General features: G+C 36.2%; 1 gene segment (V, D, J or C); it reads right to left on the bottom strand.

Moving 5' to 3' along the window:
• LOC107506178 overlaps positions 1 to 19,087 on the bottom strand; it is a 492,806-nt gene that overhangs the window by 465,401 nt on the left and 8,318 nt on the right. The window contains 1 exon segment of the C gene segment in view: positions 17,731 to 17,733. Coding sequence covers positions 17,731 to 17,733 — 3 coding nt within the window.

Here is a 19,087-nt window from a genome sequence, read left to right on the forward strand (position 1 = left end):
AGTGGCTGTACCTATTTGCAGTCCCACTAGCAGTGTATGAGGGTTCTGTTTTCTGAGCACCCTCTCCAACATTTGTTATTACTTGTCCTGTTGATTATGACTATTCTAACAAGTGTGAAATGGTATTTCATTGTGGTTTTCATTTACATTTCCCTAATAGCTAGCAATGTTGAGCATCATTTCATATATTTGTTGACCATTTGTATGTGTTCTAGGGAGAAGTGTCTGTTCAGGTCCTCTGCCCATTTTCTGATTGGGTCGTTTGTTTTTTTTGTTGTTATTGACTCGTATGAGTTCTTTGTATATTTTGGATATTACACCCTTATTGGAAATCACTTTTCCCATTTGGCATTGCTTGGAAATCACTTTTCCCATTTGGATGGTTGTCTCTTTAACTTGCTGATGCTTCCTTTTGCTGAGCACAAACTTTTTAGCTTGATGTAGTCTAATTCATTTCTTTTTGCTTTTACTTTCCTTGCCTTTGAGACCACATTCATAACATCCTCTTTAAGTCCAAGATCTTTGAGTCTCGTTCCTATGTTTTCTTCTACACATTTTAATGTTTCAGGTCTTATATTCAGGTCCTTAATTCAATTTGAGTTAATTTTGGTGTGTGGTGATAGATAACAGTCTAGTTTTATTCTTTTGCAGATGGCTTTCCAGGTTTTTCAGCACCATTTATTGAAGAGGCTTTCCTTTCTCCACTATATGTTTTTGTCTTTTTTGTCAAAAATTATTTGCCCATATAAATATGAATTTACTTCTGGACTCTCAATTCTGTTCCACTGGTCAGTGTTAGACTAGGTCTCTTATACAAAGAAAATATAAAATATTTCAACCAAAATGTACATCCAGTAATAGTCATGGAGAAATATTCTTTCTAAAAGAAACTTGTAAGAGAGTTGTTGATTCAATATTTTAAATACCTATTATTTCAGACTCTGCTCCTCTAAGCTGGTCTTGCCCATGACCTTGCTATTCCCAGAAAACTGACAGTACCTACCAAGAGTCAGAATGTGCAAACTTCCTTCAGTAGAGATGACTGTGACAAGAGGTAAAGGATTAAATCTTAATGATAAGGAAGCAGGAATGGAAATTTCCATGAGACAGTAAACAGTCTGACCCAATGTTCTTTTCCATTGACATGATCAAATTTCTCAGACCTATAAATTTCCAGAATTATTTCCCTCCATCGAAAACTCTTTTTCATCTCCTTTAATAACTTTGTATTTTCCAATTACCTCTGTAAGAAAAACGATCTAGGGAAAGCTGAATATTGCCGATGTCTGCTAGGGAAATAGTACAAATAAGAACTGACCCTAAAAAGTTGATCGTGAGAAATAGTCCCTGGCAAACCAAGACTACCTCATTTCCAGATGTGAAAGCTCCTTTCCTGCGATTTGTACTCAATAATCCTCACGAGTTAGGGAAATAAGCATAATCCCTCATCCTTCAGCTATGATGAAGAATCACAAATCAACATATAAGGATCAACGTGTAAATATAAATGTTTTTTACATAAGTAAAACTTTTCCATTCTAAAGATTGTCCTCTATTCTCTCTTTCATCATCCATGAGATAGAACTCACAGATTTTACATTGAACTAATTTCCCTCATCTTAGAAACCAGACACTCCATATCAGCACTTGCCTTTTTGAGTTAGAGATCCAGAATGGATTGTGACAATTTAACTATGCTCTGTACAGCAGAGTGTTCCACATATTAAGTCTAACACAGGTAGTGATGCCCTGGACAAAATTTGCAGCCCCATTACTACTTCATTGGCTATGGCCTGATTCATCATCAAAGTGTTAACCTGGAGAGGGTTCTTCTAGTACCTTCATGAACTGCCAGCGGCTTGAAGACAACGTTCCCCCTAGGCTCCAGATTCCAGTAATCATTTCTTTACAACAACGTGTTAGTGGTGCTCTTGATTCATATACTACCTTTCAGAAATGTCTACCTGGGATAATGAACATATTTGCAATGTCTAGAAAAACCCTTAGAAATACATCGGAGTGTTGGTGATGGCACTATCCCTTTTGGCTTACTCTTACAAGAAAGTGCATGATGGACTTGGTTTGCCAGTAATGGCAATGGCTCAGCCTGTCTTTTTTCCTGCCCAAAGGGTCAAAGATTTACAACAATTAGAATGCTTCATTCCAGCAGTGGAACTGTTAGCCCACAGCTTTCACAAACTCAAACTGCAGAGATCGAAGTGAAGGGGCTTGCGTTAGGCAGCTTTTTTTGCTCAGTAGGATGGTCCCATAGGAAGAAAGCAGGGAAAAGAATCCTAAAGAGGGATTAATGAGATCCAGTTTCTTTCTACAAAGTAAAGATTTATTGAGGACTGGTTGGGTACAATATAGAGTGGTGTGAGACCGGGGAGAAATTGTCCTGCATCGTGGGGCACCAAGACCATTTTCACAGCCTCATGCAGTCAGGTATGTCTGGTATGTCTACGGTAGCCCCCAACCAAACCTGGGCCCTCTTCAGTGATAGAAACGGGGTCATCAGTATGAGTTCCTGTCTGGGTTTTCATTTCTTCTACAGGATCAGTGATGGATCAAGGATAACCTAAGTCTCTAGGAAAATGGAATAGAATAGGACTTCCCCACTGAGTGTAAATGTCATCACAGACAGTGCAATGGGGATGGACTCCATGGCTGAGCCCTGGGGAAACAGAACATTTCTTTCTGGAAATTCATTTTTTATATGTATATCTGTAACTTTCATATCTCTCTTGTAAGAAGAAAATTGAGCAACTTGTAGAACCTGGAGGAGGTGCATGAGTTTAGTCACACATAGAGGAAAAAACTGCTCTCTCAAACAACCTGATTGTATCTGGCTTCTAGCTCCCTCCTCCCAAGATCAACTCCGGTGTCGAAAAATCACAACAGACTGACTACTGTAATTTTGGGGACCCAGTACAAAATGAAAGTTTGGGACAAGAAAAAGAAAAAATGATATTATGTAATAAAATATAGAGCTCTCTTTTAAAAAATATTTTCTTACTTAGAAAACATGATGGGATTTATAATGATACATAAGAGACAAAATAAAATTACCATTTGCAAATAATATTTTGGGGTCATAATTTTAACAATTCAGTAACAAAAAAATACTTTATTAGTCTGGGATCCTGACAATAATAAGATTTTCTGGCTTGCTTTTCTATAAATTAATTTGGTAGGTTATTTTTTTACATTTACACATTCCACATCACATTCCAATCAATATAATTAAAAGCAATGTCAGTTGTTAATAAAAATACTGCAAACAGAATATTTCATAATTTCTAATTTTGAGATGGCTATTTCTGTTGATGGAACTGAGAGTAAAGCTCTTAAAGAGTATTTTCTGTGGTGTAGCAATATCAGCATAAATAGCTGATAAATGAGTTTAAAATATAAATTCTAGTAAATCTAGAGCTGATGTCTCTAGTGAAACAGTTTTTCTCTAAAAGATTTAACTCTGCATAGCAATCAGTTTCATGTAAGTCAGATTTAATTTTAAATGTAAATTTATACAACAACATTTTAATGTTTTCTCTGATATTTTCTGTAATGGCAGAGGACTTCTAAGAAACTAAAAGTGCCTTCATGACTTGTATATAGTAATGCAGAATGCTTGTTTATGCATCCTGTCACTGTCTTTTTAATTATCAAGAAAATTAATTTACCTATCTTCTATGTTAATACCGAGTTTGCTGAATTAGTTCAAATTGCACGTGTAAATGACATTTTTTCCATTGAAGCTATTATCTTTCTATTTAATTTCTATTTCTAAGCCTATGAATATTTGTTTTCCAATGTTGGAGCAATTTTCTAAACATGAGTCTCTAAACTTTTGAGGATTTTAATAACTCTTGGACATGTTTTATTGCAATTTACATGTATATTTAATTTTGTAATAATTTATTAATAAGGTTTATTGCCACCCCCTTTGGGATCCTAGAGAGCTCAAGATTGCCACAAGTTTACTGTGTAAAGGCACCTGTGCCAGCAACATGCCTGCCCCGTGGGAGGGGTGGGGCTGCAGGCCCAGCTGCAGTTTGGGTACAGGCTGCAGATCGTCTGGGAGCACTGTGCCTGCCCTGCACAGAGGTAGGTGGCTGAGTCCTCCAACTGGGAGTCTGTGATGAGCAGGGTACTATACCGTTCCTTAGTATTCATTGAAGAGGTTAATCTTTCATTTTGCTTTGTTCCTGAACTCATGTAAAAAAGACTGGTGAGGCCACCTCCAGGATTCTGTCGGAACCACTGCATAAATGTCACCGTGGTAGAAAATTTGCACCTCAGAGTAGAATTGCTTCCCTCCTGGAGACTCAGGGATAAAGGACTCTGCTCCACATCCAGCCCTCTCACACCTGCTTGGAAAGAGGAAAACAAACACTAATGATGTCACTGGGGACTAATGATGCAGCTTCTAAACCTATGAAATATCCCAAGAAGTACCCAAACAGGATGTCTAGGAGCTATATCAGTTCTCCCTTCCTTCCCTCCACATTCAGCTATGGAACACTTCCCAGGCCCCCATCTGGGACAGAGCCAACTCACAGCAAACCTGGACCCACAGAAGCCCCAGCAGAGCTCCTCGGTGTCTCTCCATGACTCCTTGCCCAGTTGCTGTGGTGCCTTTGCCCCTGCTCTGGAGGGAGTAGAGTCCTAGACCAGACAAAGGTTGTCTTTCAGTTGTTAGGTTCCACCAGACTCACTGAGCACCAGTCACATCTGAGCCCTGTCATTCACTTCACAGGAAACTCCACCCATAGTGGCCCAGGAGATGGCACATTCATTGTTTCAAAATCATAGGTACAAAGTACTAAAAATGCAGGATGTCTGGGCAGTATTTCCAATATATGAAATTATAAGGTGCTTTATCCTTAAAACACTTTATGTAAGAGAACTTTGTGTTTCTGTGTGAGAAAAGGGGGATGATACTTTTGAGAAGAATGAGAGTATAAACTTAGTGAATCAGAGCATTGAAGTATCATGAAGTCTTGAAATAGAGGCTGGGAAGTATGGCTTCAATTTCAAATTGCATAGTTTGACATAGAAATTAAGAATTCAGTTTTATGAAAATTCGGAGAAAGGAAGACGATATGATAGAATGCATCATGCATTGAACATATTTTCTTGAAATCAAGAGTAATAGAAACTCAGGTCATACAGTCACTATCTGCATAGGAAATTTTTCCAACAAAGGTTCAGTTAGTGAAAAATAAGTATATGTATGATGTATAATGTCTACTGTGACTTAATTGTCACCTCTCCCTCTATCCTGTCTAACACCTGAGCACTTTGAGACCCACACAGCTATTTCTCATCAAGCCACACATTGCTGGTCATATTAAATGTTGTCCTCTTCCTTTCATCCTTCTAGTTGTGTTTCTTATTTTGTCACGTTATCTTCTACTCTCCTCATTGTTCTGTTTTCTTTTAGTCTGAGGGGAGATATATGAAAAGGAAGGTGATCTTGGATTTTGGAATAATTTCTAAGTGCTTATATTTTGGAAAATTTAGTTTTAAAAATTTTTTAGTGGAAACAAGTTATGAAGTTGTCTTCTGTTGAGCTCTATGCTCATGACAACCGTTAACATTCTATCCCCCGTGCCTTTGCTCAGAGAATCATCCTCACAAAGGATTTATACAGTATGGAATTTCTGAGGTGTATAGAGTCACAGAAATGAAAACCTGAGGGAAACTTAACACAAACACCATTCCTCCTTTCCCTACATTTGCTGTCTATAATTTAACTAGCTCAAGTGCTCTCTGGTCTCCTCTCTTAGCTGTTCAACCCTCTGGGACCATCAGAGAAAATCCTTCCTTGTAAAGCCAACAGTGCCCCCTAGTGGGAAAAAAAACATCAACAGCGACCGCTTCACACCACCTAACCCAGCGGTAACACAACTCCAATGTCTTTCACTCTTTGTTTCTAGATGAAGGAAATGCAGATGATCAGAAAACAAAATACAAAATTAGATTAAATGGCTTTTTTTAATGAACATATTTCTACTTTAAATTTTCAGTTCATAAAATTTGTGTAATAAAATAATTTTGCAGTTTGTGCTATTTGATTTCTTAGTTCAAAATAACTGCATAAACATGGGGCTACCAGGTCTTGCGTGGCTAAGTGAGGCAGAGATGCGGCAGTGGCAGTAGCAGAGGCATCTTGAAGTGGCCAGGTCCAAAAGCAAATTTTCTCAGTGAAGGACCTGCTCACTCTGAGCACCAGTGCTGAAGTGCTGGAGGTATCCATTGTTCCCTGTTGAACCATCCCCTCCAGTGAGCGGACACAGTGCTGCCATAGCCGAGATGTCATCAACTGGTTAACAGAGGTCGCTCTGCCCAGACAAGTCCTTAAAACCTTGCTTCCCCCAAATCACGGCTCCACCTAAGCCACATCCAGGTAGATCCTCAACGACTCAGGTGCTTCTTGCTGAGCAGTGCCTAGACTCACACTAGAGGCAGCTGGCCTTGGTTTCTGGTGTGGCCTTTTGAGGCAAGTATAAGCACAGCATCTATAGATCGCTTGCCGAATCTTAATAGATGGCTCTTGAGGGATAGAGCCTTGGGCTAAATTTGACCTGCAGCTGAACCCCTCTCAGGACTCTGTCAGTAGACACCTACTTCACAAATTCACACTAATAAGACTGGGAGACTTAAGAGCTTTGCTTAGTACATAGAAACAGATGTGGAAAGGCAGCCAAAATGGGAAGACAAAGAAGCAGAATCCATATGAGAGAACAGAACAAAGATCCAGATATAATGGAGTCAAGTAATCTAATAGATGCAGAGTTCAAAACACTGGTTATAAAGACGCTCAAAGAATTTTTGGGAAGTGTAGAGAACTTCAACAAAAAGATAAAAAAAAAAACATAAAAATGGAAATGAAACTTATAAAAGGGAACCAGTCTGAAATTAAGAACACATTACCAAAGATAAGGGATATATTAAATGGAATAAACAAAGAAACAAAAAAAGTGAATGAAGAAGAGGATCTCATCCCTTATTTAGAGGATGGGAAAGTCAAGCACACACAATCAGAACAGCAAGAGATAAGATGCCAAGACTCTATATATAATTTAAGGAGGATATAGGACACTATTAAGGGTCCAAATATCCATCTGATCAGTGTAACTGAAGAAAATCAAGTTCTTGAATGGCTGTTTGAAGAAATAATGATGGAAAACTTCCCTAATCTGGTGAAGGAAATGGACATAAAACCCCAAAAAGCACAGAGAATTCCAAAAATCAGAGTTCCAAAGAGGCCCACACCAAAACACATCATAATTAAAAAGCCAAAGCAGCAAGAGAAAAACAGATAGTTACTTATAAGAGAACCCCCATAAGACTGGCAGCTGATTTCTCAAAAGAAACTATGCAGAACAGAAGAGCTTGGCAAAAAAGGGTCAAGACCCAGAATCTACAACCAAGAATAATTTATCCAGCAAAACTATCATTTAGAGTTGAAGGACAGATAAAGAGCTTCCTAGACAAAAATAAACTAAAGGAACTTATCTTCACCAAGCCAGTATTATAGGAAATACTGGAGGGACTTCTTTAAGAAGAAAAAACATGTATCAAAAACAGGAATAAAGAATGGTAACAACTACATTCCTATCAATAAGTACCTTAAAGGGAAAAGAATTAGGTGCTCCAACTTAATAACAATAAAGTAAATGAAAGGATAAGAAAACAAGGCTCTGATATATGAAAAAAAACAGGGGGTGGAGATGAGAAAAGATATTGCTTTGATGGACCTAGAAGGTATTTAAGTCACACAGAGAAAGATAAAAACGATATGATTTCACTTATATGTGGAATCTAAATAAAAAGAACAAACTAATCAAAAAAAAAAAAGACTCACCAATATAGTGGACAATTTGGTGATGTACAGAGGGGAAAGGGATTGAGGGGACTGGAAGAATGGGGTGAAGGGTTAACGAAGTACAAATTAGTAGCTGATGGATGGTCATGGGGTTGGAGAGCATGGCAAAGGGAATGCAGTTAGCATTAATACGTTGGTTAGGTGGAGGGTCAGGGAAGGAGGAAGCAATTGGGGGGATCATTTTACAAACTGTATAGATATCTAACCGATGTACTGTATATTTAAAATTAATTAAATTTTTTAAAAAAGAAACACTTTGAAAAACGTACACTTTAATAAATACGTAAAGGAGAAGAGCAGTACTAGATTTAGTGGGATGATCACTTTGTGAGCCATACAGATCTCTAATCACTACGCTGTATAAATAAAACTAATATATTATTGTATGCCAACTATAATTTTAAAAAATCATTGAATTTTACAACGTAAATACAAGCAACTAGTTGTCTATTATATTTCAATAAAGCCAGAAAAATTAAAATAAAAAAATAAAATGTGCTATATAATGTAAACCAAAACCAAAACCAAACAAAACAAAAAACATATGCTTAAAAAAAAAAGAATAGAACCTTAAGAGGAATGAAAATGAAAGGCTATATGACCCTATAAGAGGAATCAAATACTTGGAATGGTTGGAGAGATCCTATGAAGAAAGTGTCATTTTCTCCTTTCACCCTTTTTTGATGAGAAGAATAGAGGAGGATATACATAAACCTTTATGATGGCTTTTATGACTTTTTATTAATTTTAATATTAAAAGAAATTCATGAATATATGAATTATTAAAGGAAAAAAACTTTATATATAGACTAAAATCCCCTTTCACTAGCACTCTTGATTTTGACTTTTTCATCATTCATTAATTTGGAGTTGATGCTTCTGGGAGTGTTACTATAGAGTAAACATACCTGTATCAAATATATGAATAAATGGAAAATATGTATTATTTTATTTACGGTTTTCACTTTAATACAAAATGATACATATTGTGCATATTTTTTTTGTAACTTGTTTTATAAATTCAATAATAAATCTTGTAGGTCGTATCATGTTAACACCCATAGGTCTTTCTTCTGCATTATATGCCATATTATGGATATACTACTATTAATATACAGCCCTTCCTCTATTGATGGGGAGTTGATGTGACTTTTTAAACTATAAATTATGACACTATAATAAACTTTTTTTGAGCATTCCTCTTTAATCATATGTGCACATGTTTCTTTAGGAGCAGCGACTAGAAAGAAGTGAAGGAACATGTCTTGGGTCCAGTAGAGGAAATTCACTCCAGGGAAAAGGAAGATCAGGGGCAAAGGCTATGAGGAAGAATCACATGAATTCTTGTTCTGATTATTGTGTTAAATGAGTTTTTAAATTATTTTTTGATGTGTATTGGAACTGTAGTTGATCGGCTTATTTGATAAGTCTCTCTGAAATTATTAACCTGATATGTTGCTGGTATGCAGTTCGCTTCGACCAGCCACTGAGGTCATTCTAAACAATAATAAAACAGCAAGAGAAAAAGTACACTCAAGGAGAGTGGAATATATAAAAGGAAAAATATTATTAAATAACATTAATCATAAAAAATATGGCGGACAGCAGGTTCTCAAATAACAGTTTCAGACAATGTCATTTTGTTACAACGTTGATGAGATGCTAGAGAAACATAACTCTTGTTTATACAAATTAGCTTATGGTAAAATTCGTTTGTTACATACAGTTTTGCTTAATGTTTCAGAACTTACCGAGGACATCAAGCAAAAAATTATTGTATATAAAACATAAGGACACCTGTCAAAAGAAAGAAAATGTTTCATTTTATATATCAACAGAGAGAAAAAAGAGAACTTTATCAGTGTAACAGAAGACAAACTAGAAAAGAAAACAAAAAAAAACAAGAGCATGTGGACCAAAACCAAAATATTAGAAATGCGTTCAAATAATGACAAGAGTTAGAAGTGATCAGAGAAAAATAACTGATATTGAACAAAAGTAAATACAGGTTATGTATGCCAACCTGCGTTTCCATAAAAATAAAAGATTTACATATATCAAACATAATAAAAAGTAAATGAATCCAAACACATCAGTAATTCAAACATATGTAAAAAGATTATTTGATTGAATTGAAATTTAAAAAAAAAAACAAACACTTGCTATATATTGCTTAAGAAACAACCTCAAAGAATACAACCAAGAAAGCTGAGCAGATAGATGAGCAAAGACTAACACCTCCTCCCTTATCCAACAAACACATCATACCAGCCAAAGAGATATCTCAAAGGAAAGTCAATTTTACTGAAGGGACAGAAAAGAAGAATTCAAGATAACAAGTTAGTGAACTAAATTAACTGCTGCAAACATGCGACCTAATACAGACAGAAATGGTTTTAAAATTAATATTCAGACAGAAAAGAAAATAGGAGGAAAATAAAGAGATGAAATACTAAGAAAAAATTAACATTTACAAACAGAAAAAAAAATGAAACTGAAAATGAGGACATTTCATACTCCGATATCATAGGGCTCTGATAAAGAAACCAAGTGTAAAAAACAACTTTTATGAATGAGTAATATATATATTTGAGTGTCTCCTCAAAACACGTTAAAGAAGGTAGGAAAGCTCCTCATCAATACTATATATAATCATTTTGTGCATCAGAAATTAACAAAAATTTAATCAAGTGAAGCCCCAACTGTCTTGTTTGTGAACTTCCCATGTATTTACAGGGAGGGTTCTTACCGGATGAATTGTGTCTCCCCCAAATTCATATGTTGAAACCCGAACTCCAAGTATTTAAAAATATGACTGCATTTGGAGACAAGGCCTTTAAAGACAAGAAGTATTAAGGTGAAATGAGGCCATAGGGATCAGCCCGAAACCAACATGACTGGTATCCTTATAAGAAAAGGAAATTGGAGCATAGACATGCATAACATAGTGGGAAGATCAAGTGCAGGTACAGTGAGAAGGTGATCAGCTACAAGCCAAGGAGAGAGGCCTCAAAGAAACTAACCCTGACGACACCTTAATCTTGGAATTAGAGTCCAGACTGTGAAAAAAACAAATTTGTGTTGCTCTTTAAGCCACCCGGTCTATGGTATTTTGTTATGGCAGCCTGAGTAAACTAATACAAGGGTCAATTTAAATACTCCATTATAAGAAATACATCACAAAGCAATCTGAAGTCATAACTATACACACAAAATGTTTTAAACATTTTAAAATTCTCCTTTTATACCCATGTTTTAGTGCATTTGTTTACTACGTGAAAGTATCCTTGTTTTAGATATCCCCATAGAAATTGTATTTGGAGGCCTGATTATCCTAGTGACTTAGTTAATATGCTGAAAAGATTGAACGTGTATACTGAATATCTTGTGAATTTGATTTTAAGTATGAAAGAAAATAGTGAATTTTCTTTCATAAGTTTACCAAATAAGCTTTCCAATATTTTAATAATCTTTTATGGCAAAGTGTCTCTAAATCTTAAACTAAAGAATATTTGGAACATCTAATCAGAAACAGTTATAGTTACATGGCTCCTCAATCTTCAGAGTTTGCACAAAAAGTTACTTAGAATTTTTTATAATAACTGTATATCACAAAGTAAGAGTGAATATGTCAAAGTGTTAGAATGTATAATTTACATTAAAATTTTTTCAAAACACACAAGAAGATATCGTATGCCATTTAAATTAAACTTCAACTCTAAGGAAAATCGATTGTCCTAGTCACGAAAGCAAATTCCAGGCCAGAGGTGTTCAGCTTGTCTCGTAATAGAGAGCTACGACAGAAGAAACTATAACTCAGCAATGTACATCCTGATCCATACCTGAATCTTTGTTAAATGGTGTAGTGTGGGTGTTCAGAAGGAGTCACCCCAAGATGTGTCTTCTTGGTATGCGGATTATTTCGAACTAAAGGCAACTTTAACCTTGTGATCAAGAAAAACTCCTGCCCAACGAGCAGAGTCAAAATTTATTTTGGATGTGAATATAAATCTCACATTGGACTGTGGAAAAAGTCATAAAAAAATTTATGTGTTTATAAGCTTGGTTTTCATGCAATCATTCATACATAAATATATGAAAAAATAAATATATACACAATTATATTTGTAAGAAATGTTAAAATTGGCATGATTTTGGAAGAGATAATGGATGGTTTCAAACCTGTTGACATCTGAAAATCCAACAATTCAAGATGAAAATTAGAAAACTACTCCTGATTTTGCTGAAACAAATGAGTTCATTCAATCTAACTATTTAGGAACATTTTGAAAGGCACATGGTGATATATTTTAACCCAAGAAACAAACATAATACCTGGGACTCTGAGGGGACGGTACTGTTTTATACACCGAGCTCAAGTATGGGGCATTTTTTATTGAAAAGAAGTTTATATTAGAAGGTCTCAACTGTGCTACCACACACAGTGCCTGCCTCCTTTCTTTTTGTGGTTCATGGGTTTTCCTGAAGTTTCTGAGCAGGTGGCAGCCTTTATGAAACTTAAGGTTTTTGTTAATCTTCCACTATCATTTTTATTACTGTGGTTGTCAAGAGCGCAGAAGTACTTTGCTGAGTCTGCCAGTTGCAAGGAAGAGATGGTGAGGCTGATGATTTTTTTTTCCTTTTGCAGGTTCACAGAGTACCGATCTCCCTTTGCATTTGAACTAGCAGAGTTCTGATGAATAAGGAAAACCATCTCTCCACTGGGAGGCTGTTGGTACCAGTAGAAAGTATAATAACTCGACGTGGTTTCATAGGTGCAGTCCATTGTCACAGCTTCTCCTTCCCGCCTTGTCACTGTAGTCTGTGCTTGGGTTACTCTCTGAGTCATGCTGAATCCTATTAAAAAAGAGGACAGGTTTGATTCTCTGAAATGTCTCAGATGGGTCGTGAGGAATGGAGTAATTTAGGGCACAGGAGCAAAGAAAAGAATCACACAGTATTTCATTTCCCCTCCTCTCTTCCCTCTTCATACCCTCCTAGTTATAACTTTCCTAGTCCCGTCCTTAAGCTCTAAAAGGAAGCTGAGGCCCCATGTTTAAGGCCACACTTACTGAAGCTAAAGGAGACCATGAGTGCCCACAGCAGGCCACGACAGAGCATGATAGAAAGTCTTCTAGTTGAAATTTGTCTTGTTCTCACTTTAGCCTAGAGACCAGCCCTTCTCTGAGTGTCTGAGTGCAGAGTTCTTAGGGTTTCGGATGCTTTCATTCCCAGACAGGAAATCAAGATCACGTGTAAAACGTTACACTGCTCTAGTCAAACACTGAATGAAACATCTGTCCCACCACAGACTTCACTGCTTTGATATTTTCCTGTAACAATACATTCGAAAATGGCTATGATATCTAGCAAGGTATTTAAAATCTTTTTGTTATTGAATTCTCTCTTGATACCATTTTGACAGGCGACTATATTCAGAATGATATAAAATTTTTTTGAAATTGATAAAGGTTTTTTTAATTAATTAATTCTTCTAATCTAGAAGACTATCAACTTTGATAAATATTCCAAGTGTGTTTGAAAAGTATATGTATTCCATTGTTTCAGGGTAAAATGTTTTACATATATAAATTAGTTAAAGAATATTAATTTTTTTGGTCATATTTTCTCTAAGTTTCTACTGAGACATGTGTATTATTACCTATCTCTCTGATTGTATATTTGTTTATTGTTTTTAAAACAAATCAACAAATTCTACAGCTTAATTTCACTAATCTACTGTTTTGCTTTTGATATTTCTGGAAGCTATGTAATGGAATACATAAAAGATAGAATTGTTTCAGCTTCCTGATTTTGAACTTAATCATTTCGAAGTGTTGTTCTGTAGCCACACTTGAAAGAATCTCTGTTCGAAGGACAAGGTCTTTCCCTACTTCCTTCTTGACCAACAGAAATAATTTATATTCTCTATATAACTGCAGTGAGTAACAGCTCTTTCTCTCTCCCAAATATTCAGTATTGAAGGAATCGGCACCACACATACACATGCACATGTATAGTTTTTGGCCACTCACCACTGTTAAGACGATAATGATGACTACTGGGTCATTTTCAGAATTTGCATTTTATTTTTAGATTTTTACAGGAAATTTGAGGAGAACAAGAATGATCATCTTACCTTTCTCTCTGGACTTTCAGGATCAACATCTGTGAGAGATCTTAGACAGATAAATTATTAGTAAGAAACACCTCTTTTCACCAGCTTCCTCAAAATTATGCCTGCTGAGTAAAAGCACACAGATAAACATCGTTAAAGTTAAAACTCCATGGAGATAAGTAATGAGAGACAATAATACAACACAAATAAGAACGGTGGTTCACTCAGCCTAACATGGCTCTTACAGTGGTGTCCAGTGATGTCACCGCAAAGAACAGAAAGAAGGAAACCTGCAATAGAAGGCTCTACAATAAAACTGTCCTTAACTTAAGTATCAAGTTTTCCTGAAATAATCTTATTGTTTTATGAGCCTCTGAAAATTTAGCTCCTTGAATTCTACTGGGCACCAAGCCCTCTTTTTTTTTAAGCAAACTTATTGAACCAAGGAGAAGGTCATGGGAGCCTGTTATTTATGGCCAGCCAGCCAGAAGTTCAGGTAGCAACCTGGACTTAGGATTGGCATCCTGAGTTGAAGGTCATCGTTGCTACTTCCAATTTGTAGCCTGTGGGTCAGAAGCACATGGAACAACCTGAACTTGCTACTGCTATTTGAAGTGGGGATGGGTGGCAGGCTTATAGGACTCAGCCTTTACCCTGTGGGACCTGATGTTCTCTCCAGGTAGATAATGTCAGAATTGAGCTGGATTGTAGGATACCCAGCTGATGTCTGGAGAAGTGCTTGGTGTGTGGGAAATATAATGCCTGTTTTGGTATCCCTCTGTTTGGTGTCATGGGAAAGTCGCCAGGGTGTAGTTTCACCTTAGGGTTCAGCAGAAGATCACTTAGATGAAGATGTTATCTTTGTGTGCCAGATGTACAGATCTTGTGATCGTCGGTCAGGTCTAGGCTACTGCCTTCTGCTAGCTCTGCAGTTGCTGATTATCCAGGAAAAAGGCTAGGTCTCTGAGAAGTGTGTGTGTGTGTGTGTGTGTGTGTGTGTGTGTGTGTGTGTGTAGATATATAATTTAAATCCTTCAAAATTGATAAAGCATTGAAAAGGAGCAAATTAAACTGTATATTGCAACTCTTCAAGCATTTTCCCCACCTTTCAATGATACAGAGAGGAACCTAGGTAAGGTCCTGTCCTCTTGAAGATATTAGCTGAGAATGTAGAGGTGAAATGAAGGTCCAGAAAAAATTAAAGCTCATTTTGGTGAGAGAGAGAGAGAGAGAGAGAGAGAGAGAGAGAGAGAGAGAGAGAGAAAAGAGAGAGAGAGATTTCTAGGGTTAGGATTTAAATGTAAATTATACAAGTCATAAGGACACTTTGTTTCAAAACCTTGGGAAAAACATGTTGCTAGCCACCTCTCCAAGCAAGTGACAACATTGGCAATGTAACCTTGTACAATCCTGATACCCCACAAGGAACCAGACAAAAGACTTGTTTTTTAGTGCTTTTATTATCTCCATAATGACAAGGTGTGGATACCTAGGAAAAGAAAGGGATGCTACCTTGCATTTTCACAAAGGAATACATTTGCAAAAGTAGTTCACATATTCAGCTTAAGTCATATTGTAATTCACTCTGGTATCTGAAACTGAAATTTATGTGATTCTCTTTTTAATCTAAGCTTATAGCCTGCTCTTATAGAACAATCGAGAAAATAATATTTAATTAGAAATGTTCTTAAGAGACTGGCCCACTTATTGCATTTTAAGTTAAAGCAATTGAACTCCCCTCAAGTCTCTCTTTTTCCATGATGAGGCTTCTGGTAAGTGCCCCTTTGGAGCCATGAGCTTGGAGAGCATCTTTGGCGCTGCTTCTGTCTGAGCACAGTCTTTGGAGGTGTGGGTATCACTGCGTCTCTAATCCGCACAAGCCCGTGCTTGAGTGACTGAACTGGGAGGCTTTGATGTGTAGGGAGCTCTGCTGCTTGTTTTTGTTAAATATGATGACTATTTTGTCATGATTCTTCCCTTCTCCATCTTTCACTAACATTATCTGGAAGGTAGAGCTTTCATTATGTTTCTGAAGATACCAGTGTAAGAAACATAAAGTCTTCGACAAATTTCAAGGACTGAGGACTACTGCATTTCTTAGCTTCTCTAGCCTAATCAGAAAGATAAATTAAGGACACAGGAAACCCTCATGGGAATATTCAGTCTAAAAAAAAAAGAGTGATTTTTTTTCTCCTTTCTTACTCAAAGCATAAACATCACCACATAATTAAAGAATATTTCTCATACTTTTTCTTATATCTGGCTGCCAAAAGAGCCCTCCCCAGGACAGAAAGAAAATTCAATTGCTCTCCTCAAAAGTGTTGCTATCATATAAGCCTCTCCAAGACTGTTCACATGCCAACTGTCACAACGGAGTGCCTGAAAGCCCTTTCAGGAGAGTCTCTATACCTTGGATCTCCAGCTAAATCAGCTTCTGAAAGGGCTTCCTCAGCAAAAGTTACTCTGAGTGAGGCCTGTTCCAGTTGTTTGTAGAATACTGCAATGTAGGCAGACAACCTATGTTGTCTGAGAGAGGTAACACAGCACTTTCACACTTTATGCAGAATTATACACATTTATCTAGAATACTTTTAAAACAGTGCTCCCCTGTGGCCGGGCTGAGAAATGATTAAAATGACGATTTGGGCTTGTCTTGATGAGTTTACATCCAAGGTATGTCTTTATTTTTGGTATAAGGAAGGGTCTATCAAAGTGTTGTCTTAGAGAAAGAATTACTCCAGGATTAAAAAAAAGAAAAATCAAGGAAATACATGTACAATTATCTGTAAGTATATATTGATATAGAAACAATAATTCTTCAGATAGTAACACTTTATTATACCATTTGCTTCTTCAGATCCCTCTTCATGCTCAGCAGTGTCTTCAAGATAATGTACAAGTATGTGTGATGGCTGATGACCATTTTCACTACGTGCACATTGTTTAGTTTTATATTTTCTGTTGCCCATTTTGATTGCTTGCTCCAGCCATTCTGAATTAGTTTGCTGTCATTCTTGTAAACTAAACTTTGACTTTGTACCTTTGCATATTCTATTTCTCTTTTCTATAATACTCTTTCCCTCCCATTTTGACTAACTCTTGATGAGTCTTAACTTCGATATCACCACTCTTAGGGGGCTATTCTTTAATTCTGTTTCTGATTTAACTGTCTCTGTTAGGTGGTCATATTTTATCTTTCTCTTGTGATAGCTTTGATTACACTATTTTCTAATCTACTCCACATGCTACGAGCTTCCTGAGAGCAGGCACAATGTCTCTTTCTTTCCAGTTGCATCCCTTGTATTTGAATCTAAGACACATATAGGTGTCAAAAGAAGAAGTTATTAATAGAATCTCAAGTAATTAGAGAACACAATTGGCAACTTCACAAAGATTATGCTTGTTTATTTCATATATATATAAATATATGTGTGTGTGTATACATATATACATATGTATATACACACATATATCTGAAACCCTGAAACCAAATACATATTTTGTAACCCTGGCCTACAGTCTTGAAATTCACTATGATTTCTATTGCTTTGTAGGTGCTGCTCCTACTTTAAAGCACACTACCTTCTATCTTTCAACCTGATTAACTTCTACCAAACCTTCGTATCTTAGCTTAGACATCACAGACTCCAGGCTGGCCCGACTCACTACTCATGAGACAGATAGGGTGGGTTGGGCTCTTTGTGTGTTTACATATCACCCTCTGCTTTCCTAACCTTAGTCCTTGTCTGGCTTTACTCTGTTTAATCAGATACCTATATAACTAACTAGTCTATAAATTTGGTCAGAGAAAATACAATGCATTTTTTCATAGTCCACCTTGCATGTAAGGTGTATGTAAAACTGAGCAGGCATGCAATGAATAATTGTTGATTGATTGAATGAATAAAACCTGAGAACAATGTTAAGTTTAAATGATTGACCTTGCATTACACATGTAGACCTGATACAAGATGCTAAGAAGTTGGTCACTTGTTCATGATGACATAGTACATTCATGGTGGGGTTAATTTAGAAAATAATCCTTCACGTAGGTCATTTCCCAAATATATCAAATAAAAAGAGATATAGATTGAAAATTGTGGGAATGAATGAAATGTGAATGTTGCAGTATGAAGAGCTTGAACAAAATAATAGGAATGAGATTGCATGTAGGATTCCCTTTCCTGTTAGGCCCTTGTGTGTATCCTTAGGAATGTAGAGAAAGCATGGATGTATTCTCATATTGTAACTTCCTTTCATAGACACACACGAAACAGCTAGGGTAAGTGTAATGATGATCAGAGTGAAAAATGTCCATTGTAATGTAACTTTACAACTGGGTTGAAATATTTTATAAATCATATAATACTATCTGAAGATGAAAAATTTCTCTTTGAGTTATTGACTCAGGATGTTAAAAATAGTTAGAAATAGTTAAGAAAGAGATATATAATAATAACTAGACTGATTACTCATTTGTATTTGTGTAAACTCATAGGAAACAGTGGAAAGGTGGTTGTAAGGGGTTGGAGTGGGTAGGAGAAAAAGGGAGAGGCTGGAAAAAATATCTATTAAAAATAATTTAAAATTGAATTGACAATATCTATAACTTATTATATATGCAATATACACATGTATATAGATATGTTATACAATAAAATCTACTGTATAATAAATCATACTGTACATATTACATTATTTTAGCTCAGCCAGTACCTTCTATTATAGAATATGTGTATATATTGTGTGTGTATATGTAATGCATATACACACATAAATATACAGCAATATGGTGTATATAATGTGTTGTGATATGATAGAAATCTGAGACTTACTTTGGCCACTTTACAATTGCAAGTTAAGATGAAAGCAGAGGTTTAAAAGGTATGTTTGTGTTTCAAATCTTGCAATTAGTCCTCTGTGATTGCCATGAGAATGTGCCTGACCTAAGCTGCCGGAGGATGGGGCAGATGCAGAAGAGTTGAGTATTGTTAGGTATCTAAGGCAAGGCCATTCTACATCAGCCAACAGCCAGTTGATCTTCAGTGATATCATAGGCTTTTAATTATAAGAAC

Source organism: Rousettus aegyptiacus, unplaced genomic scaffold (genome assembly GCF_014176215.1).
Source record: "Rousettus aegyptiacus isolate mRouAeg1 unplaced genomic scaffold, mRouAeg1.p scaffold_m13_p_3, whole genome shotgun sequence".
Classification (NCBI taxonomy): domain Eukaryota; kingdom Metazoa; phylum Chordata; class Mammalia; order Chiroptera; family Pteropodidae; genus Rousettus; species Rousettus aegyptiacus.